General features: G+C 39.5%; 1 protein-coding gene across 1 annotated transcript in view; it reads left to right on the forward strand.

Moving 5' to 3' along the window:
- The window catches only part of LOC310945542 (transmembrane protein 132C), a gene marked incomplete at both ends in the record, with an annotated part of 144,696 nt that overhangs the window by 13,371 nt on the left and 105,849 nt on the right, over positions 1 to 25,476 (forward strand). The window contains one exon of the mRNA XM_083911669.1: positions 15,375 to 16,263. Coding sequence (XP_083767795.1) covers positions 15,375 to 16,263 — 889 coding nt within the window. The remainder of the gene's footprint in view (positions 1 to 15,374; positions 16,264 to 25,476) is intronic.

Genomic DNA, 25,476 nt, shown 5'->3' on the forward strand with positions numbered 1-25,476 from the left:
AGATCTGCTTCATAATAAAAAAAGACATGGAAATCTAACTTTAGACTGTTGACTTTTTAATCTGCTCTAAATACTGCTTTGGTGCAGTCAAAACAGCTGCACTGAAACCCCAAACAAAGTTAGGGCTTAATCCATTTTCAGTCAAATTGTGGTGTGACGTGAACAGCATGGACCAGTCACAGAATTTATTGATACTGAATATGCACATATGACATTTCTTTGAAACTTACCCAGGCAAATTCACCTGACACGCTGTACTCTTGAGTGCGGCTCCAACTATGTCTTCATTATCTCTTTACGGTTCAGACCACCTAAGAACGACCCGCTGTCAGTCATATGAATGATGTTTGTTTTGTTTTTCTTGCACAGGTGTTACAGTATGTAGGGCTGCTGACAAGTCACCAGAATCATCCAATGAGCCAGTTGGCTGTCAGTCCATGTGATTTCATGCTTGGTTTGTTTATGAATAAGACAGTATGAGTGCACTGAAATGAAAGGCTGAAATCTTTGGTGTGGAGAATGGAAACTAAATTACAGTACTGTTAACAGCCTCGCTACTGCACGTAATAAGAAAATGCTGTTGCAGGTCGTGCTCATGTTGTTGGATCTTGTACTTCTCAAATATGAACAGGTTTTTTTATTGGGTAACTCATTTAATAAGATATCACTGTCTTGTCTAAGGGACTGTAGGCATACAGATTTTTGGCAACACTGTTAATATGGTGATGTTTTTATAGCACATTTTTTAGTGCATCATCTAATTTATGAAGGGAAGCAGCTGTGTCAAAGTTATACAGTTTGTAATATTTTACACCTGGAAGCACAGCCTAACCTCAGCTGTCTGATAGAGGCAGAGCAACTCCACTGCAGCAGTACAAAGTTGATAAGGAATAGATGATAATATACTCTTCCACCTGAGTATTTACTGTTTTTCAGAGTATAATGTCAGAGCTTGTGGAAGATATGTGGAGGCCAGAGATCATTTTTATCAGCAGTAATACTGCTACACATCACAGTCCCTTTAAAGTTTATCTTTGGACTCTTAGTTAAAGGGGACATATGCTCATTTTCTGGTCCTTGTATTTTGGATTCTCCTTAAACATGTTTGCATGCTATAATGTTTAAAAAACACATTATTCTATCTGTTCTGACTGGTCAGTGTTTCCACTCTCAATGCCATTATTGCAGCCTGGGAATGACTGTGATGGCACTGTAGCAGCACTTTCCAACCATAGTATAGTTGTGACATCACAACGTACAGAAGTCCTGACGGCTTGGTTAAAGGCACAGTTTGGGCTGTGTGCATTTCTTTGTGAATTGAGCGTTTTGATACTTTGACAGTATTTATATAGCACTGCGACTTGCATAATGATAAAAAAAGACATGGACACCTGGGTCATCTGACCAACAAGGGTAGCACTTGTGAGCTAATTTGCTAACATATGTACTAGCCTATAGGCTGTGTAAGCTAGCTACTGTCAGTGTTGGGAAGTTCACTTTGTACATGAACTAGTTAAAAATTCAATTCAAAGTTCCAAAAATTAACTAGTTCATAGTTATTTTTGTTGTTGCTGCAAGCATTATTTACAAAATTATTGCCACAGTCTATATAGAACCTTAGACAGCAATTATTTTATCAGTTTTAACACTAAAACTATGCGTCAGATTTCATCTTCATATCCAATTTTTAATCCTTATCCAACCACAGTTAACACTAGAATTGAGGGGACAGCATTTCCACATTGTTGCTTTAACACTTTGCTGCTGTCCATTCGGTCCATCAAGTCCACACTAGTAGCGACTGTAGCTTTCACACCTACAGTATATTCTCAAAACCATGAGGAAAAACTTGCTGCTTGAATGGTCAATTTAATGAGGAATTATAAAAAGGAAAAACAGGACAGTAATCTTTAAGGTGCAAATGTTTTTAAATTTTAATAATTTTCCATTTCAGTATATACTAAAAGGAATACTGTTATCCTGGCAAAATATATGCGATCAACAAACAAGTTCCATGAATAGTAAAACCAGGAACCAGGCTGAGGTAGGAAATTGAGGTTGAACTTGAAATTAAGTTTATAAAAGCTTGGCTTTCCACTTTACTCAAAGGCTGCAGGTCTCTGTCAATATATGCCACCAGGTTGTCCAGCTGTGCCTGGGAGATGACAATGGAGCTGCTACTGTACGCAATTCATGGGATGTGGGTCGAGGATCGTACTGTTTTTTTTTTGATGACACATGCGGCTGGTGTTGCCAGATTGGGTTTTTTCCCGTTACATATAAAGGCCTTTTTACGGTGTCTTTTAGCCTTTTGGCTGGAAGGCTCTATACAAAGCTGGCGACCTATTAAACAAAGTTAAACTGAGAGAGCGTGTCGTTCACTTACACCAGAATGACCACATTCACAGTAACGTTCATCAAGCAGAATGCAGCATACAACAAACTTTTCTTATCCAATGTTTCAGGGACAATGTTTTGCATTTCATTGATTCTTACAGTTCTTAAAGTAGACTAGCTAACGGAAATTAACTCCTCTGGCTATCTTTACTGGTCAGGTGACCTTCACGTTGCAGCTAGGTGTCATAGCTAACGGGGTAAATAAAATATGTCAAGACTACCTTATTTTTTCTTATCTTTTTACAGCAAGAGTCTAAGGCTTCATATTTTTGGCTGCCCCCTACAATTTTCTACTTTCCACAGGTTCAGTCTCACATGAGTTAGCCAGAAAAACCTGTGGTGCAACTGAGGATTAACTCTAGCAGGGAGATTTTTTTGTTCTGCTTGCAGAGGAGCTCTGCATCCAAGAAATGTTTGTCGAACTAAAATTATAATTAGCCTCTGCTTCCTTACATTTTTAAACACGTTAGAAAGCCCACGTCTGAAGACTGGCTCAAGAGGAATCGTCTAGTCTACCAGGATTACTACAGATTGGTTTGCTGGCATGTAGAGCGAGATGCTGTCAGTCACTGAACTAAAGTTCAGCTTGGCAGCTGGAGAGGGAGGCTTTGAAAACAAAATGTGCCCTGCTGCATTGCTAGTTGGAAATATTTCTTTAAAACTAACAGATTTTGTCAGTGAGTGTGAAAGCATGCTGCTTTTCTTTCTGTTCTAGTCTGAAATACAAACATCTCTCTCCCCTTGCATTAATAGCTTTCTTTCCATGGCCGAAAATAGATCTACTTGTTCATGGTGATTTTAGGTTAAACTGCAGATTTAAAGCCAGTCCATCTGGAGCCACAATAAAAGCTCATTTCAGAAGGGAATGAGACAGCGTGGGGTGAATGGACACATCTCTAAAGGGAAGAAATTAGAAAAAGCATGTTTTTTAATTTTTCAAGGATTTTTCCAAGGAAAAATCGAAAACATTGACCTTGCTTTATCTATTGATATACACACAACCCACTGGAGAATACACTCCTCCAACCCATTATGTTAGAATGAGGATAGTGCATTTGCATGTGTGTAGTTTCAACTATAAAGTCCCCGGATTTAGAGGCTAAAGATCCCTTTAGTGTTATTTGTGGGTTTCTATGTGCTTTTTTCTTTTGCCCCTTGGTACAGTATAGTGCAGAATGTGGACAACAGAGTTAGAGCAAAAAGGAGGGACCTTGACCTGTTTTCATAGGTGAATCTAAAGCACATGGTCTATGTGAATGATGCAAGTGCATTTAGGGTCCAACTCCACTTTTGCTTGCCAGAAGGTGCATAATCTGGGCACAAAGCTATGCGTGTATCCGTACGGTCACTTTTTCTGGCTTTAGTGTGCATACTGACTGATCTTTAGCTTGATGTTGTTACTTTGTCACTGCAACTATACTAAATGCACACAACTCAGATACTTGAGTTAATGAGTATGTAGTGTAATAGTGGGACACAACTAATGTGGTTTGGCTACCAACTGTCAAATCTCAGACGATGGTGCTTTACACAAGCACTTCAAAGCAATCCATTATTTCACTGGTTCTCAAACTGTGGTAACTTAAGGCTTTAAGGTTTTCTCCAAAATAAAAAAGGAAACTAAATTACTAAATTAATATAATACGAAGAAAATACTTAAACCTTTAAGATCCGTGAAATGTCATTTGAAATAAGTTCAGCATTCCCTGTCATATTGTTGTTTCAATATCAGCCTGCCACGTTCATAAGTCACAAGCTAAACTGTGATGGAAGAGAGTCAGCAGAGGTAAAATGATTAATTTGAAAACACTGACATGTCAGTTCTGATTTTCTTCCTACAGTGTGGCTGTGGCTGAAGACAGTCTGATCTTCTGATTGGGAATAAACCTTCCTGTCTGTAGCTGAATAGTGTAGACGTACGCTAATGCATTTTAACATCGTTTTTATGGTACGTTCCATTTACCTTGGATGTCGAAATTACGTTTAGCCATTGTTAGCACACCCTGCTTTGTTTGCATATACACATGAAAAATGAAAATTACACTATGACAACACTTCCATATATATATATAGATACATACATCTAAGAATACTATGTGGCTGACTTATTGTGACAACAAATAGTAAAAAGTGTTAATAAAAGGATTATTACAGGAGCTTATTTACTGGAGCAGCTGTCTTTAAATTTAAACTCGGGGGTTGTTGGTTTAAACTTTCCGAGTTGGAAATCCGACCTCGGGGGGTCATTCCAGTTGAAAGTACCGACTGAGTATCTGTTTGACTGACGGATGAGACAAACTGACTCTTTAAGTTACTAGAAACTCTTCAAAAGTTATTATTTATTTTTGTATTTTACACTATCCCATTTACTTTCTCCTGACTTATTCTTGCACATGAATAGAACTCTTAATTTCTTGCTCAAGATGAAACATTTAGTTTGAGAAGACACATCTTCGCCTCAGTTCACACTGCCTCGAGTGAATCTCCACCTGTTTCTCTCCATTCTCAATTTAAAGACGTTGAATAAATTCATACCGCCTCCAAATCTTGCTCTGCAATTTTTCTGAATGCACCATTCAATTTAGAATGAGGACATTCATATTAAGCATTTACAGTTTATAACACTTTGTAGTACTGCACAGTATTATCCCATCAGGGTCAATTATCAGCATAATTAACGTCTCTTCATAGCAATGAACCTAGGGTCTGTCGCAGTAGAAGAGAAAGCTTAGAAAAGAACTCAGAGTAAAGCCTACACTAGATTCATAAACACTGCTTAGCCACGTCTCGCAGTGCGGCTGCATTTAAAGGGATTCAGCCTTGTCAGGAGAGCTCCAGGCGGAATTTATCATCCTATATGTGGGTGACCTTGGGGAGAGGGTTACCAGAAGATTTGGGGAGGGAGCAGGGTTGGATAAGGAGGCACTTAAACATGCAGAGACACTACATAACTCTTTCATTTACCAGCGCTGTTGTTCACACCTTGCTTAAAATAAAGGATTTGGGGGAAAATCTTACCAGCTATATAAACTGATTTAATTAATGTTTTAACTATCATCCCCAGGTTTCTCAGCAAACCCTCTAAAGCCTCATGATTTGGGCTTAAACTCAATTCTAGGTAACAACCTATCCTTGTGAGACTTTTTAAGTGGACCAAAGTTACAGTGTATTACTCTGTAATTATGTCCGCTGGCTTTGTAAAAGTTTGTATTGATGTACCTTGACCCTGGGAGGAGAAAGACATGCTTGGGCTTGATTCACACCCATTTTCATTATCAGGGGCGGCCGCTTCTTCCTCACACTCATCAGAGAGGCACAGTGTTTCATCTTCAAACACAGACAGGCGTCACCATCCATAATCATTCTGCTCTGCCTGTGCTGAATACTCTCTCAATTTGTTTTTCATTGCTTCCTTGATTTGAGTACAGTGTTAACATGATTTCGTGGTGATAACACTTAAAGAGGGGGAGCTATGATAGGGTTGAAGAACATTAAAAAGTGAATAACATTAACAGATCTGAATTCTATTTTTCAGTGATAAACTGTTTATTATCAACCATGTAATCCTCCCCTATAATCCCATTTGCTGTGTAATTGTATTATTTCTAACCGCGATCTTATCAGTAGGTGGCCAATGAGTCCTGCTTGGATTTGTATCCACTTGTTCCTCTGTCCTAACGGAGCTCACTCACCGTTAAATGTCCCTCTGCACTCACAAAGAGGCCGACTGACTCTGCCCCGCCAATGCCTCTGTATTTAGCCTGATTTACGATATGGTTTCGCAATAAAGGCCAGTGTGAGGGGAAGAGATTCATTAAGGAGTGCAGTTTATGTTTTAGAGAAGTCCGGAGGGGCTAAGGGAATACTGATTGGCACACAGATATGGGCTTGTCTCATCCTCCCTACCCAAGCCAAAAGCTCTCAACCCCTTTCCCCCCCAGCCATGTGCACTGGATGGCACAAAAGAGGTGTTGTTCTCCGCCTGCAGGATGTCCAGGATATCCAGGGTTCTTGCCACCCAGTCTGCAGTCTCCTGCTGTGGTAACACAGCTCCAGACATATCAGGCACCTGGCCGCCCTTCTCAGCATCCCTTAATGACATCCCTGCTGACCCTCACAGCCACTAACAGCGGCACCTATTTAGGTCCATCTCTTCCATCCACAACTTTACCAAATAGGCCAGCGGCACGGCATTGCAGTGTTTACTCTTCATTGGTCGATACTCTTTAATCCCCGAGATGATGCTTTCTCTCATGAACTCAAAATAGCTCTCCCTCCATCCCAGTGAAGCTACAGGCCCATTATTCTTTATTAGCTCTTAGTGCCTCAAATGTGGCCATCCATTAGAGGCACGGCAACAAACATCCCCAGCAGATCCCTCCGTAGCCTACTAGCACACACACACACACACACACACACACACACACACACACACACACACACACACACACACACACACACACACACACACACACACACACACACACACACACACACACAAACACATTTAAACTGACCCTTAATCAAGAACAATTATTGTGCATTGAATTTAGCTCATCTCCTAGATAAAGAAGAGTCACCTGTGTAGCACATTGCCTTAGAAGATTATCAAACTTTGTATTGTGGCCCCACCCCGTCCTCCATGACTCTTACTTATAAGGTGGGTGGACTCCACAGACCTCTATCTGCCTGAATGATTTCTTTTCTATGGAAGGTGGCATGAAGTAATACCATACTGTGTCATGTATTGATTCTTTTCCCAGTCCCTCTTTCTTGAATTTCTTGGTGGCTCAAAAGCATAAATCATCTGCAAATGATCCTTGAAGGAAATAACGTAATTATTATTCTTGACGCATGGTCACAAATTCAATAGCCCTTATTAATTGAACATGGAGAAAAATATGATATGTATAATTCAATGGGACTAGAGAGCTTTCAGTCATCCCTCATGTTTAAGATGGACCTGTTTGGCATTCATGACAAAGCTCAGAAGGATTCAGGGTCAGTATGAGGGTCAAAGGGAGTGTAATTGTAGACTTCAACAAACAGCAGCTTTGCAATATGATTAGCTGTTTTCTGCCTAGACTACAAATGTTTGGGGGAAACCCTTTTGTATGTGATCCCTGTGTAAAAAATCATTAAAATGTCCAGACTTTCCTTACCAATTAAACATCTGTATAAGTTGATTGCACCTTATTACAACCCATATTTAAGTTTGTTGTAAGGTGGCGACTTCTAGTGTCCGAAGTCATTATCAAGGGAGCAAACAAGGAAGAAAGGTGACCCAACATAAGAGTGCCAAAGTCCCTGTTGGGCGGAAGGTCAGGGTAGTGAATGGGTCAAACAAACATAGGACTTTCACCCAGGAGGCCGTTGTTCGTGTTTCGTATGAAACCAAAAGTCAATGTTTACTTGTCTACGTAATGTAGGTACTTAACTTACTTATATAACTGAAGCCATCATCTTTTTCTAAACCTAACCAATCCGTTATTTTAAGTAAACCTACTTTGTAGCAAATGTAAGTCTATGGCGCAGGTATGTTCGTGATTCATTTTAGGCCAATCCATGATCTTTTCCTAAACCTACCCAAGTAGTGTTGTGGCCTAAATCTAACTAAGTAGTTCCACTTCCCAACCTTAACCAGGTGTTTGAAACTGTGACCGTTTCACAATGTTAAATTAAATGGTCATGTTTAAAATAGGACCCCAGGAAGTTCACCATTCTTTGAAGCCAATTTTACATAGTGGCCAAAGTGAAATTGCACCTGCCAGGTCCGTCACGTGATGCCCTCTGGCTCCAAAATACTTTTTCCCATTGACTTACGAAATGACGTGAAAGAGACATTTATAAAATTCCAAATCAGAATTTGATTCATCGGGTCCAGTAACATTTTAAATTTGCAGAAGAGTTGCACAATAAAATAATTTTATCCCCATTCAATTTAGCCGGAGTGCTAAACTGGAACTGGCCTGGCCGGCAAAGGTTTCTAATGTGCCTGCTCTATGGGCCATGCATTGCAGAGGCAGTGCCGTCATTCTGGTATTTTAAGACACAGAAGTTTAACTTTTTTGGCTTCATGCGCCTCTGAGCAGCTTTCATAATAATGAAAGGGACTCAAATGTTGTATCCAGTTCTCTTAATACATCCATGGTTAAAAATTGCCACCATACTAACGTTTCACAACACTAAATAGAACTTTATGCTGCTTTGGGAGTCAGTGACAAATGGCAGAGCCTGTCATTGAGGTATGAGGAAAGTTAAAATATCTTAAGAGGATCTAGGTATCACAGAAGCATCCATCCTTCTTTCTACTACTTTTCATCGCTGCTTACCATCTACTTTTGCTACTTCCTTTAGAGCTTTCTGTCTTTGTTTCTTGTTTGTCTTGACGTGTCTGATGAAGCATAAAGACAGGCAACTGACCAACCAACCACACGGGCAGCCATTGACTTCTGTGTCCACCCACATTATTACAGAAAGGAGTGGACAGCAGGAACGCGGCCTCTCCTTCCCTGGTGTGTTCTATTGTGGCTTTTCATTTACTCAGCTTCTGTGAGTGTGAAGGCTGCTCTTCGCTCTGCCAGTCCTATTCCAATTCTACATACCCTAGCATGGAGCCCCAGTGGTTGGATGAGTGAGCCTGTATCAGGTTGGTTATAGGAGGGGTACTGCTTGGCTAGTCAGCACTCACCTGAGACCGGTTTTTCTCCCCTGCATACCTCTACATAGCTGTGTCTGACAGAAAAACTGTTAACTGTTAAGACCTCAGAGACTGGAAAGCTTAAATGCAAGAGTTACATCAGATATTTTGAAGTGACAACTAAACTGATTGGAACTAAAATTTTTGTAAGGCTATTACTGTGCATGCTGTACGCTTGTACAGTATATTGCCTTAGTAACTAGATTACACAGAAACTACACCCACGCTGACAGAGATTGTAAATCTGTTTCTTCTATGAGACTTTAAGAGTGATCTCCACTGAGCTGTGGTATGGCCAGAACTAAAGTCTGTCCCCTCAAGTTGAGTAATTTCCCTCAAAACTAAAAATGTAAATCTTGTGATGGGGCTAGAAGAATGGTCATAGGAACTTAAAAATCAAAAGGGTACATCACGAGGGAACAAATGTCTGTAAATAATAAAGAAATATAATAAAGAAAGAAATAATAAAGAAATCCAGTAGATGTAGGAATACTTGACTGGATATGTGAAAACATTGACCTACAGGTCTCACAATATCATGACAATCCATTAAAAACTGGTTTAGATAGGCTACTTCAGTCCAAAGTGATGGTCCCACTGACTGTTCAACAGCCTGTCTCAAAATATCTGTTAATTATGTGAAGACATATGCTTTTGTATATTGTATTTTGCCATACACCAATAACATTTAATGAAGCAACCATCCTCATTCAATGCTGAAATCCCAGAGGTCTCATCTGCGGGAGGTCCTGACAGCTGTTCCATGAGTAAAACAAAGCCTCAACAGCATTTCCATGAAGAGAGGGAGAAAAAAAGAAAATCCCATTTTATTAAAAACTAGAAATGAAGAAAGAGCTTCAAACATTTGAATTTATCTGGCTCAGCATAATGCTGCCTATCGTTTTACAATTTAATGCCACACAATAGGGAAATTTAATTATACATGATGTGGGTCATAAAGCGTATGCTGAAATAGACATTTTTCTCAGTTGAATTATCATTATTTTTCTTTTGTCTTTGCATTTCACTGCCAGCTTATGTACACCCCCAACCCCATACCAAAGAAATCTGATTAGCAAATTAGATATTATATTTAACACTATAGCCTGTATTTTAACATTCCTCATTAATAAGCCTGCTTTAACTGCAGTTAGTTCTACTACACATCTATTGCTGCTATCACGGCTCATAAAATGACAATTATTTGGTGTTTAAAACTTGTTGTTTAAATCTGATGTGATGTTGACAGCTGAGGGCTCAATACTTTTTGATGGGTGCGGCAGCAAATGGATATTTACTATACGGACACGAAAGCAATGTCAGTCTTGTCATTTAACTATTGGCAAGAAAGCATTATTTCCCAAAATGTCCAACTAATATACTTTAACAGAGATATTTCCACTGCACGGTATTGTTAATGTGCTAACACTGCTAATATTCAGTCCAGTGAAGTAAAGTGAAAACTGGCCTTTCAGCCGGACATAACACAAATCAAAATACTTTTCCTGGTTTAAACGCTTCATCAAACAAACAAGCAACAATGGCCAGACCTGTGAACCATGGTCACGATCACTTCTTTCTTCAGTGAGACACCTTTTCATCAACAGGGAGGTGGTAAAATAAAAATCCCATCGTTTTTTTTAAAACTTTGATCTGTTCAAACAACAGGGCACACAGCATTGCAGCATTGTAGAAATAAGAGGCTTGGACCAGCTTGGACCCAGAAATAGTACTTTGAAAGGGTGTTATGTCACATCTTAAAGACCGTATAACCAGAGTTAGGCTGCATTCACACCAAATCAGGTGTTGTGGCTTTTAGAGACGGTGTGATGGTGTCCCTAAATTCCCCATTTGTTCCTCTCTTGTGTTCCCCACTCCATTGTCTTATGTGTGATCACCGGTAAGCTATTTGACATTGGGTTGCATTTCTCCAAAAGTCAGCATTTAACCGCAGGTCTGCTGCGTTTTTTTTTTCCGCATCCCCTTTGCTGCAGACTAAACCCATATAAAAATGAATGGGAGGACTCGCGTTTTCGCCGCAAAGCTAGATTTGGTGAGAGTGCAGCCTTAGCCAGTAGAGACCACAGGAGGAGAGGGCCCGCACAGATTCCAGAAGAATGTTATTATTTAAGAGGAGTGCGGAGAGCAATACCCCCGCTGCAAAGAAAAGAACAAGAACTACTGGGGTTTGAAAAGTAGGTTCGTACTGTGTTTTTCAATTTCTCCTCCTCAGAACAAAGGAGGGAGCGATTCATCTTGCAAAAGCTTTGTATGATTTATTAATTCCAATCCATAACACAGGGCCTGCTGATTCTGATTATGTTGGAACTGGGTTTGGAGATTTCCAAGCTTTATTTGTATTGAGATGGGATTATTTTCCAGTTCACAAATACGGTGTTACCTTTCAGGCACCGGTATACTATAAAAGGTTTGCATGCTTATGCTGCTGCTAAGTAAACCGCCATGCACACACTGAAAAACACTGCAAAGAACGCCTGTAGGGATGGGAATTGACAAGAGTTTATTGAATTTTCATCTGCACACACTGTCTACATGTTATGATACAGGGCTGGTTTCAATCAGGGAAAGTATGAATTTCATTGTCAAATCATTGTATGGACATTACAAACAGCACTGTCGTCATCTTTACGAACTTCTTCCTTTCCAGATTGACTCCTTCCTGTTGCAAGTTTCCAGCAATGTAGACACATGAGTTTGACGTAATTTCTTTTGCAAAACGTGCTGGCATTGATATAAGGAATTCATAAGCTTGGAGGGATAAGATTCAATATCTGACTGGTTTCTATCCCTACTTGCATATAGCCACAAAAGCTTCCTGTTTTGACTGTCTTTATTTAAAAATAAAGCATGGATTCACACTAAAAGATTTAAATCACATCTGAGCTGAATCCAAATAAATTTAAACCTTGTTTATAATTACGGGGGGTCCATGAGGGATTGTTATATACACTGTTTATTTTAATACTTGACACAGAAACAGTTTGGTGCAGACATTCCTAATTTGTATTGCATTTTATGTACCATTTCCTTCTTTCCACTAGAATTGCTGCTCATTTCATGAAGAGATGACTGTGCTTTAGACAAGATGTACACAAGATGTGCTTCATTGCTTTGCTTTAAATAGAATTCAAATTACTTATTTGATAGGTACACAAATTGTCTTTCTTGAACAAGGTCTTTCTCTCTGTTTCTCTTCTACCTGCTTTTGTGTTGCACTTGTAATTGTTTCGTGCCGTCTCTGTTTTTCCTAGTTTGCTGGTATTAAATATTATCAGAGCAGCCTTTTAGAATTTTGATCACATTCTGAATAATGGATCTTTTGGTCTCTTGTTCCTGCACAATTGTTGTTTTCACATATGAAGCCCAGACAATGTTAGGAGAATCAGGAGAGATCTGGAGATTCTCTGTCACACATGCAGCACACGAGTACACTGTTTTAGGTGAGGGGTGGCCCCTGGGTAAAGCATGCAGGACCTGAACATGAGGTGGATTAGACTGCAGTGACAGAGTGGGTTCGTAATTTGGTCATAAACAACCGAGTATCTTGGTGTTTCAGCTTATTGTTCTTGCTGGTTTTGTGTAAAAAAGACTCTTCTTCATCTGCAAGAAACGTCATGAACACGCCAACTCACATGCTGTGAATTCAGCAGGCAAAGAGCAGCTAGATTTTCACATGGGCTCCCTCAAAGATTAAATGGTCTTTGTACTAGGGAGCTGGCAGAGTAAGACCGACTGATTTGGACGTTTGCCTTTTCACATACAGCAAGATAATTTCAGGTTTGCAGTGCATGTGTGAAAGAGGCTAATGAAAAATCTGTTGGTAAAATATAACATTGGTTAATCCACTTCAAAAATCAGTAACTTAAAATATATTTTCCAGCTTTTGTGTAACCATAAAAGTGACCCTTTGTATCGGCTGTGAAAATAATAAATCACATTTGAACACAAAGACTATGACTATGCAGTCCTGCAGAGAGAGCACATTGCTTTCACTTTAGGTGAGACACTTGGGCATTGCTAGCCAGGGACCAGAGGATGACTTTGTTCATGACTGTTCTGTCTTGCCGGACTATCAAGCTTTCCATTTGTCAGCAGCACAGTGCCACGAACAACAATGCCTCTTGCCAAGAAACAACACAAGGCTCCTGCTTGTTCAGGAAAAATACAAATTGCTCTGTAGTGCTCTGCTGCTCAGTTTGTGTTCCCTGTCGTAAACACAAGGTCTGGATCCTAAGGTTTAGACTGCAGTAGTTAACTGATGCTATAAGTGGGGCTGGGGCTGCCCCTGGTTTGAGGGTCGAAGCCTGCCTGCACCCTTGTATCCCCCAGTGGGACAGCAGCACCGAGGTCAAGAGGGGTACCATGAATCACAAATCCCAGTCTGATTTGTAAAACTGTTGGGACATTGATTTACACGGGTGATCAGAGGAAAGAAATCCTTTGGCAGCTCGTAGGAAGATGGGGATGAGGGAGTGTAATCACACAGCAGATTGCTCTTGAGAAGAAGGTCAAAGCCAATTCTTACTGTGATTAAAACCCTTTTTTTATGTGAGCTGTCTGTGCTGTTTCTCAAGTGGGGATGTAGGTGATGAAAAGAAAAACATTGGAGGGTAAACTGCAAATACAGTGCTGCTTAATTGCAGTTATGATTATGTATTTAGTTGACGGGATAAGCAGTTGTCTGTATGTCTAAACATGATTAATAATAGCTCCTGCTTTTGTTGGACCCATTAGAGAGTGTGTAATACTGCTACATTCAGAATCTCATCGCTCTCTCTCAATTCAATACCAAAAAACATGTCAAAGTTCAATATAAAAATGTTTTCCTTCAAAAACATGTTTTAGTTTAACAAAAGAAGCAAAAAAATGCAGGGTTATTATTTTTATCAGCAACTCTTTAATTAGAGAATAGTAAAATAGATAGTGGAACTGACCAGACATGAAATTGTAGCTTTTATTTCATATAAATATCAAGGTTCGATCAGGGTTTGATTTATACCAACTGGGCAAATCGTGCAACTTACCTGGGGCACCAAACCCCCAGGGGCCCCACAAGTCTTAACTTTTACTGTATTTCTTTGAGTTTGCAAATTTCCTATATAATATACTACACATTACACTACTAAAGTACAGTATATAAATATTTTACGATTGCTTTGCCTCACTTATTTTTGGCTTCAAAATCTCACAGAGTAAATGAAATGAAAACATGTCTATTAAATAAGGTTATACAGTCCACAGAAAGATATCCAGAGCATTGCAACACTGAATATGTTTACCACTGGATTTTAGTCATTGTTGCATTTGGAAATGAAATGGTAATGTAATAGTTACTCTTGTACAGTGCACAGAGACTTCACCACATAACCCTAATGTCCATTGCCAACAACTCATTGTGCGTGTGTGTGTGTGTGTGTGTGTGCTAGTTGGTGTGTGAGCTTGTCGTTTTAAATGTGTCTTTTTAAAGGTCTAGCCTATTCTTTGATGCTTTTAATGTTAAATTATTTCTGCACTTTAGGGGTTGTACAGTTAATTCTGTTGTACTGGTACAATGACAATAAAGACACTTCTATTCTATTCTATTCTAATATCCCATTATGAATAAGAGAATAGATATTATCAGTATATAAGCCTGTTTACTGTAACAACAAATAACGTACAAAACGCCACTGACACATTTTCTCAAACGAAAACTATATAGACTGATCAGGTAGATTACATTATTTTTAACATTCATGAAAAACTAAACAAACAGGCATTCACGAGGACAGGCATTCACGAGGACAGCTAACGTTACGCATTCTCTTCCTGTTTGGCTATGGCAGATGCACTTACACAGGAACCACCGGCTGCTTTCGGCTCAGACGCTGAATCATCGTTGTTGTGCTGTTGTGGTATAACAGTTCTAGTTTGCAGTGGACACATTGCACCTTTTTGGCTTGTTTTTTAAGTGTGAAATGATCCCAGACTTATTCTCTGCCTTTTCCGAATGTAGTGGTGTGCATCCGCAAAAACGGTCTGTGTGGAACAGTGATCCCTGCGCTGAACAGGCCGCATAACGCACGAGAAAGGAATTGAACGAATCATCAAGGCAGAGACTTTGCCTCGATGAATTTTTGTAATCGAGTAACTTGAGTAATTGTTTCAGCCCTACGGCTGACCCACCAGAGTTGAATATAAGGAGAAAATGTTTACTACCATTTTTTACTGCTTAAAATGTCTGTCACTGACTCAGCTCTTCTCTTCTGTCTTTTAGTAGCTGACTGTCGAGTCTTAGAGGGATTGCAGAGATATTCCTCCATCCCTACGTACCTGCCTGTCAACTACCAGGTGCTCAATGCTGACCTGGCGTTCTTCTTGAAGGAAGCCAACCAGGACTTCATGAGGAACTCCAGCCTGATGTCGCGGACTGAGCCATTCTTCATCTACCAGGCCAGAAGTTTGCCCTCAATGAACACTAGCTATGGGCCTCTCTCTGTGGAGCAGCCTGTCCCTTTAGAGCTCCTACAGAGCCCTGGGACATTTCCTGCCTCATCTGTTTTTACCTTCAACTGGAAAGTGCAGACATTTATCATGAATACCAGAATTCACTTGGCCAAGCCCAGAGTCCAGGTGCTGTTTTATGTCGCAGGCAGGGACTGGGATGACTACAGCGACATCGACAAACTGCCCTGCGTTCACATGTTTGCTTTTCATGAGACCCAGGAGGTGCGTGGCACTTGCCAACTGAAGGGGGGACTGGGGCTCTGTGTGGCTGAGCTGGAGCCCTTGGCCAGTTGGTTCAGCCCACCCAGCGTAGTGCCAGGTCGCCAGAAGAACCTTGAGGTGTCCGAGGGCACACCAGTAGAGCTCTACTACATGCTGCAGTCCACAGAAGCAGGGGAGTGCCACTCAGAGGAGGCCAGAAAGGACAACTTCATCCGCTCAAGCCAGGAAGGGCTGTTTGGTTCCTACACCTCCACACCATTGCGGAGGATCGGTGGTGTGAGGCTCTACCAGAACCCAGCTCCACCACCCCTCGCTGAACACAGGCTGGATAATAACTTTATGGTCATGGTGCCAGCCACACCCATGAGACAGAGGGAAACCATCTCTGCTTATATCACAGTGTCAGCCTACTCTCCCGTGGAGATGTTTACTCTCAGGTAAGAATGCTTTTCTTTTTGTTCTTCTGTGAAATGTCTGGCTGCAGACTTTCTCTGTCAGTCTCAGACTCTGCAACCGGTGTCTACTGACTGCTGCATTTTCTTCAGTCATTTTAGTCTCCCTTATAGATTTAGGCAGTATCCACACTAAAGTGTTTTTATTCGAATATCCACATTGAAACAAAATCTGATTTTATTTCTCCTCTTTCTGTTAGCAACACTAAAATTGTGCATTACAGACTGTACGTTGTTTATCAGGTTAAACCATCCTTCTCTTCCCTGCTCTCCATGATTACACATAATGTGTTTCATTATAACCACAATTTCGTTGTTCTCATTAACTTGCTTTTTTCTATTCAGATAACGGAATGAGTATAAAATAATGGTTTTGATCACAGCTCACGGATACCAATTGTTAACCATGGTCAACAGCAGCAATTCCATTTTCTGTTGAGACAATATTGATTGTGAAGTCGTCTGACAACATAAACCTAAACACAGACTACTGACAACTGTGGGATTGGTTGTATTGGAATTCCAAATGAGTGATTGGAGAGAGAGTTTAAAAAAACTTGGCATCTTAACTTTGTTTCTGCAAATCTTAAGCACGAGTCTACATCTACGAGGGCATTTGCCATCTTTTTAGTGATTTGAAGTGATTATTATCATTGTCACATGTGTATTCAGTGTGTTGGAGAGTCAGTAACTGGGTAACAAAAATAAGCTCCTGCACATTGTTGAGAATAAATTAAACAGTTTTCCCTCAAGTGACCTTCATCACACATTTCATATAACAAATGACAACAACAACCCTTTCAGGGATTCCAGCCGTGACCCATCCATAAACAATATGTTTTATTGGGTATGTTATTGGTAAATCACCTGAATGGGCCTCTGGATATTGAAATAAAATGAATATTAAAAAGATAATAAAAGAATTGGGGGGTTTTCAGTATGTGCTTGACTAGGGTTTGGCTGGGACCAGTTACTAAGCAACAAATGGTGAATCCAGGATTGTTTTTCCAGCCGAGAAATAGTTCAGCAGGTAACTCAGTTTTACACTTTGTTTTTGTATTGATTACACAAAACAAAGATGTTGCGTGTTAGTTAGAGAGCAGTTATTAGAGTCTGTATGTTTAGGTCATATCTCCATGACCACGCTGAGCGGGGTGATTTTTTTTATACCAGGCTAGTTTTTATTTTATTAATTTATGAATAATTAGGGGTGCAGCCTCTTGAGTGACCGCTAGCCGCTGACCCGCACTTCTCCTCGGAGGTATACGTTAGCCAGATGGACGTATCTCCCTCACCCCAACGTCACATCAATGCCCTTTTTTGGTGAGAGGAAATGAGGCGGGGTCAAAGTCTGACAAGATGGCAACTCCCATAGGCGAGTAAGATTGGATCAAGTTGAGCCAATACCAATTTTTTGTTGTTATTTATTCCCTCATTTGTCACACCAAAACAATGAAATCTAAAAGTCATCATTACTTCATTACAACATTTTTGATTGAACACAATTTCATACAAATGTATGAAACAGCTTCATTTACATAACGTTAAATGCTTCAAAAGTCATTTTAGTTGCTATTCAACTAACATTACCTACTCAATGGCAATCATTGTATCACTGAGACACTCAGTAGCAGTAGCAACATAAGCTAGCAGAAGGTTTTCTGAATCAGACCAGAAAATAACCCACAAACATCGGTCACTGGCAATGGTGAATGCCATCTCATTTGCTAGTAGGTCGATGCCAGTTAAGGCGAATATTGGCCAATGTTCTGCCGATATATTGGTGCCTCCCCAGCCTACAGAGGTTTTCTTATTATCTCTGAGTCACAGTGTATATGAATGATTATACGTCCAGATTTCTTTTTTATTTGTGTTTTTAGGTTTTCAAAAATATAAGTAAGTAAGCTAAGCCTGCCTGTGTGGCGCTAATGTTATCATAAAACCACGATTTGGTCCATCGCGAAGCGGAGGATTCTGAATCACCCTTACACGCTTGTGACGAGATCCGGAAGTGCACTTGGGAAATACCTTACAATATAAACAGGCCACATTCAGTTTTTATGGGTTTAGTAAATTAAACTATCAAGTTAACTTCATATTAACTGACACCTTGACACCTTAAAGATCCTAACCTCAGTCAGGTAACCAAGCATATAGCGAAGTAGGGAAAGAGCAGGGTGATCTCTGGGAAATAGCTTGATTCAGTGAAGTTGTTGATAGGTACCAATTACAGTGAACGGATGAGACAAAATCATTTAGCTAATTGACATGCAATGCAAATGAGGATATCATTAATTGAAAATGCATGTCCATTAGTGTAATGACTGAAGCTGGTAATCACACTAGTTTGGAACATTTATAAACCTTCTGAGAAGCTGTAATGAGGGGTCAAGCCAATTTGTCAACCTGTGTAAAGGGGAAAAAAGCCATATGCTGAATAGCTAAATGTTTTGTGCTCAGGCAAGGTGAAGAGAACATTTAATTATTATTATAAAGCTGTATATATATACATATATATAAAGTTATTTTTATTTTCCAGTTGTTTTCCAACGAAGATCATTCACCCACTGAACAAAAAAGATACGCAATGGCTCAAAATTGGAGCCAAAGTAAACAAGTTCACAATAGCTGAAATTTTAACAAACCAAACAAATTCTCCAGACTCAGGTCCTTCCTGTGCTTCGTTTAATTACTGAATAGTTGTCCCGAAGTGATAAGGCATTGGAAACTTTTTGTCCTTTTTCTGAATTGAGAAACTCTTCTTTCATCAGTGAAATGAACAGGCCAGACTGGCCACAGAGGCAATGCCTGTGGTGTTTTTATTTGGCAGCGTCGCGCATGGCGGGCGCAGGTTGGCCATCTGAGAGTGGCAGATATGGAAAGGCCTCAGTGTGGTCCTAGGTGATAAGGCTGTCCTCATACATGCATTTGTTAGAACGCTTAATCACCAGAGCGAGAAGACTTTGATCTCTATATTCACAACATCATTATCATCTGTGTACTACACACTTCTGTGTTAGCCATTGTTGGCTGTGTAGCTCTGAATGCAGAATGAGCTTATGATCCTGCGAAATCTGTCAGACAGACCCTCCACCACTTTAGTTTAATATATTTATTAGATGCTCGGTTTTGTACATTTAATAACAAAATCCAAGTGCTTCATATTCATAGTTTTATAGTCCATTCAGCGTTGGCATGTGTGAACAACATTTCTGTCTTAAAATACTCACTTTCTTTCTACACATGCATGAAAAAACGATGTATTTGAAATGAAATTGAAATGACCACTGAGCCCTTCAGTAATAATTTCCTCTTTTCCAATTCAGTTTTTCACCTTCATCTCATCCATTATGCTGAAAGGATCATACTGTGATAGATGTAACGCAATGAAAGCTAATTTCACATCTTTTTAATAGCCAATCATCCGGCCACTTTATGGCTTTGTGGCTGCCCAGCGTGGAACTACATGCCTTACTGGGGTATTTCTGTTTTGACATGCTACTTTTAATTTGATGGGCTATGATTTGATTTCACCTCTGTCACTCAGAAACGGAAAAGTTGTACTTAAGTTCTACTTATTATGCTATTTACACTGTTCCAGTAGTTCACTTGAATTTAGAGGGATTTTGGTGTGCAGTGTCAAATAGATAGTGCTTTTAGTCTTTGGACAAAGGCGCAGCATTTCCTGCTATTTGCAGGACACATTAGTCAAAGTGAGATTAGTGATTTGCAGTTATATCCGCAGCCCTGTGGTTAATCCACAGATCGGTCATATAAATAAACATTCTGATTTAAAGTGGATGGGTGAAATACATCATTAATGAGGGAAGTATTAATACAATTTTCTGAAGTGGGACATAGTATAGAGAGCAGGACAGAGCTGCTGTCCGCTGCTGCTCCACTGTGAAAATGTAAACTGTGAAAATGTAAAAGATCGTATAAGTCGGACATCAGAGCTGCTCTGCACAACAGGCACAGGCCTCCTCCTCATTTTCACATTTTTGACAAGTTTACACATTCTGCTGTCATTTCAGTACCAAGCTTGTGGTTGATCTTGTGTTTTTTTTAAAAAATATTTTAGATGTGTTACATTTAATCTGGCCTGACTCAGCTAAAACTGGTTTATTGCAAATCCTCTTCTGTGGCACATAAAAGACTAAATCACATTACCACCACCAAAAAAACCCCAGAAACAATAATCATGAACAAGACAAACAACAAAACAAACAGCTCCACAGACATCACAGAGGAGAAGACTTAAAAGGAGTGATCAAGAAGCTGTGTTATAGAGGTTATTGCTCTGATGTAATTCATGTTGTCACCACTCCAAAATTTTACACTTTGATAGAATACTAGTATTAAAAAAAACAAAAACTTGATAGCTAGTTTGATACCATGGCAAAACAAAATCGGGTATCTTTTTTTTAAATTAACAACCTGCGCAAAGTGCTGGTAGAGAAAAAGTTCACTGTTGTTTCATCTGTGCAGAATTGGGTTGAAAATCTGCTTTTTTAAATAGCTTTAATACTTTTGATACTATTGAATGTAGATATTGTATCCTTTTGGGACTCGTGGTTTTGAAAACTGAAAATATAATATGGGATTTAATACCAGATTTTGTGTGACAAAAAGTAATTTCTCTAAACTGTTTTTGTGAGGAGGTACTGGAAGATGCCAAAGTGATTTTTTCCTGTTTTGAGTGCCTTAACATTTAATAGGTAGATTAGTTGTTGAAGGTCTGAAAAGTTTGTGGTGAGGGACCAGTTTGGGAGATTGTTGAAATAATGAAATCATGTAGATACAGTATGTGTCGCTTACATTATGGGAGACATATTACTGATCTTGTTATAAACGTACCATTTCTGGTGCATGTATTGTGGAATCATTCATTCATTCATTCATTCATCTTCAACCGCTTGACCGCATTATATCTTACGATGATTTTTAAATGTCTTGTAACTCTCAAAAAACATCAAAATCCAGATGACTGTGAACAAAGCTGGATTATAGAGAATTAACTCTTCGGCAGCAGTATACTTTTGCAATATTCCTTTTTGGATATCTCCCTGCTATCACATCACAGTGAGTCTACTGAGGAGCTGTTTCACAGGAGTTAATCCCCGTAAATTCTTCAAATAATACGGACATTTCTGCACACCAGCAGATTCTGCACAGTTGCAGGAGAATCGCGTGAAATGAAAGGCCATTGAAAAGGCCATTACATTTAATATGCAAGTAATGCATAAGTATGGCTTATTATCATAATATGTTTTCTGGTATCACTGTGTGAGCAATTTAGGTTGTTATATGTTATTGATAATTTATTATCATCCCTCAGCATTAGAGAGTTCATATGCAAATGAAATGCAGTGAAGAAAACCATTTTAAAGGATGTTTTCCTCCTGTAGTCTCTAGTGGTATAAAAGCGCAAAAGGAAACTGCTCTATTTTCTGTCTTGGTGCAGTGCTGCCATACAGCATGAGTCACTGTACAGCGAGGGTCATTACATGTGCATTGTCCTCCCTGGCCAGGCTCAGCCATCATTTTAACAATAGATTATTCAATTAAGAAAGCCAGCATTTCACGAGAACAGATGTTCTCCCTAGCATACCGCAATTCTCACCTCTTATATGTATATTATGTACCCGACAAACAGCTCAACCTGGCTGCAGTGAAGTAAAGCAGCCCTCACACCTCAAACATATTTGGAGTGCAGAGGGTTTCACTTGTAAAGAAAGAAAGCAAAAGTAATGCCCTCCCTAGCATTATTAAAAGTATTAAGAGTATTCTCCCAATGTGGTGTTTCACTTAACGTTTTTTCAACGGACAGTTAAAAAAACGATCAAAATCAATGCATTAGAACCAGAGGTATCTTTTTTAGTCCCAATGTTCTTCTTCCAATGGTGCCTACATTTCCCACAATGCAACTGGACTGCCAGCAGATCAGTTCATTTGGGAGATTGGGTTGTGCTGTGCTGGTGACAGCTAACGTAAAGCCTCAATCAGAGATAAGGAGTGGGCTGCAGACATTTGGTAAGCTCACTTCTCTCTGACTCCACAGCCACAGTTGTTTTTTTTTTCAAACTTGTTGTCTTCAGCCCCAACCAACACTGACTCAAGTGACACTTGAGGCGATTTATCAAATTTCACGCAGCTCCCTCTGGAGGTGCAAAAGGCTTTAAGCCACATTTTTCTCATGTGCAGTACTCTTCAGTACCTGTAAACAGTCTTTAATGTGTAAATTCAGTCGAGTTCCCCTTAAATATATATTTTTAAACCCTCTCTAAGAATAGGAGAACATCTGCAACACTGATCCCTTGAATATCTCAAAATAATACAACATCATTAGTGATGTAGACTGCCATTAGCCGCCTATTTAGGCTGGCACTCTCCTCCCCTTTCTTTATCACTGCAATCTATTTTGAAGAGGCATTTCGTTGCCTCCGGGGCTTAGCACACTACCCAAGACAATTGTTAAGGTTTTTTTTCGGAATACAAACAAGACAGAAAGTTTATTCTCCTATATCCCAGAATGATAAGCTGTGGAGCCAGACTTTTCTCCAGCGCTGACACAGCGAGACGACAACAGTATTGGCACAACTTGTTTCAAGATTAATAACTAAAAGAGGCATGAGGCAAGTCTATTTAAGATGGTGTACCCCACTTTAGTTAATCAATCCAACATTTGTTACACAGGCTCCATTATATCAGTACTGACATAAAAAAATGTTAAAATATTTTCAGCCAGTTTGAATGAAGAGACATAATTAAATGTTTTTCACTGCCACTGAATGAATGAACCGGGCACAGATGACAGCTCTTAGGGTGCTACATTGTGGGATCACTGATGTATTTTTTCAGTCAGTCAGTCTGTAACATTAAAAACAGCTTTAGTAGTGTTAACAGCTGTGGCCATCATGTTTCATTTCAATCCCCTTATTAGAACAAGTTCAAAATATACCGGTATAATGTTGAGTTATATAAAATATATATATGACAACACACTGTGGTTCTGCTTTCTGTTGCGGAATGAAGTTCCGGGACGAGTGTGTATTTACTAGTGAAAATGAATTATTTTAATTGTAAAATTGTGAAAATCCGCTTGCATTGCGTTTTTCACAAAATCTCACAAGGGAGGTCGAAATAAAACATTAATCTGGGGTGTGAGAAGATAAAAGGCCCGCTCATGCTCTCCTGATTATTTAAAATACCCTCTCTCCTGCATCAATAGTCTTCTGTTTTACATTTGTACAATCAACAAATTAATTTAGTCTAAACTGATGTAAAGTGCTTCAAGAGTGAAATTGAGGGCGCGCTCACACGTGGCCTTGTAAATGCCCAAGCACAATTAACGGCTAAAGGCCGACACGGATCGTTACCCGGCTCTGGCCCGGTTGAGAGAGCACGAGCACAAGCATAGATGGTATATATAGGTGTATAAGCAAGAAGCAATCTTGCCTTGGCCCGGATCTTTTGAAGCAGTGTGAGTGCAGGCTGGGCTTGGCCAATGGGCGAAGAGGGAGGGGGGACAATCGCACTTAAGCATGGCACGGATCAATTTGGCCAATGTGCTCTGTGAGTGACCATTCATTTAGATTGTACAAGTCTTAAAAGGTCTTTGTTTGATCTTGCTACATTGTGCGTCATTTGCCTTGTCCCTTAAAAAACGCCTAAAAGGGAAATATTTTAACGAGATTGGTTGCAATGACTCAAAAATAATTTATCGACATCAGTACGGAGATAATAACTGTCATTGCTGTGATTGTACTTTCATATGGTTTGTATATGTTGTAAAAGGATGTGGAAGCTGGGCTAATATGCTCGTATGTATTGTATTCGTCATGATTGTGTAATGCAGATGTATGGCATATGCAAGTATGGCGCACAGTTACGTTTGTGTGTTTCGAATGACATGTTTGCCAACCAGATACACACGGCTGGTCATCTGCATGCAGTTTGTTTAATCGTTTGCCTCCCTTGGAGAACACTCCTTTGAAACAAACATTCGTTTGCAAACAGATTTCAATAAAACTGTCAGCTTTTGCAATCACATTGTGTATGCATGAGTGTCTGTGTGCATATGGGCATATGTTGGTGCATGTGTTTATGTGTGTACAGAAGTGTTTGTGCAAGAATGCGGACACGTCTGTGAATACTAAAAGTATTGTATTTGCCTCGTCTTTACAGGCAGCGCATCAGTGAACAAATTATTACCATTATGCTTCATTATGTGCACTGATGGGCAAACAGTGACTAATGTATGCAAGATGCAATGGCCTTAAATTTTTATCAAGAGCGTGATAGAATAGAATAATCGAAAAAAATAAATGCTTAAAAACCTTACCTGGGAACAAGTTATCACTCCATAGTACCTTATACATTTTAAAAACATAGTATGAATCTAAGAATGTTTTCCATAAGGGATATTTCACTTCTTTGGTCTCATTTAACCAGCATGCATTCAGTACATACATACAGTGTACTGTATATGTACACACAATCTATAACAATAACAAAAAATGTTTCAATGTTAAGGCCATAACTAGAGGCAAATATTATTTTACATTTTTGCTTGTTAATTGACTAAAATGATGAACAGGACATTCAGTTGGTTGCACTGTTAATTGATTAAATAACTGAACGTTTCAGACTGCCATCCCTCTTATCAGCTACAGTGGCTTACATGGAACAATAGTTATTCACGTGACATGGTAATTCAGTATCAGGGACATATGCCCCCCTTTGATTTTTTAATTATACTCGCAATGTGTTAATATGCACATTAAATAGAAACATGTAATATTCTAGTTGGACCAGTCCCAGCCTGGTCAGATGCGTACATGAACTGATGAAGCCTCTTGGATGAGAGGTGAAACGTCTTCCTAGACAAACAACCAGTCCAGTTGCTTTTGACTGAAATTGCTTTGAGGATAAAGATGACCTGGACGAATGAGAACATTCACAGGTTCATGTAATATTCTCATTTTCCATCCCCCAGACCGACTCTCCAACCTGCAGGCTGAGGTGCAGGTGAAGTCTGCAGTGGTGCAAGACGTATGCAGAACCTTTAATTAAGTCCACACTGTAAAAATCCACTAAGAGTAGAGTGTAAATACCATCAGCAAAATATACTGTATACTATATATCGTTCCTTGTCAGTGTTCACAATATTATTATATCTGATGTGTCTTGATTCAT

This window comes from Echiichthys vipera, assembly GCF_963691815.1.
Source record: "Echiichthys vipera genome assembly, chromosome: 4".
NCBI lineage: Eukaryota > Metazoa > Chordata > Actinopteri > Perciformes > Trachinidae > Echiichthys > Echiichthys vipera.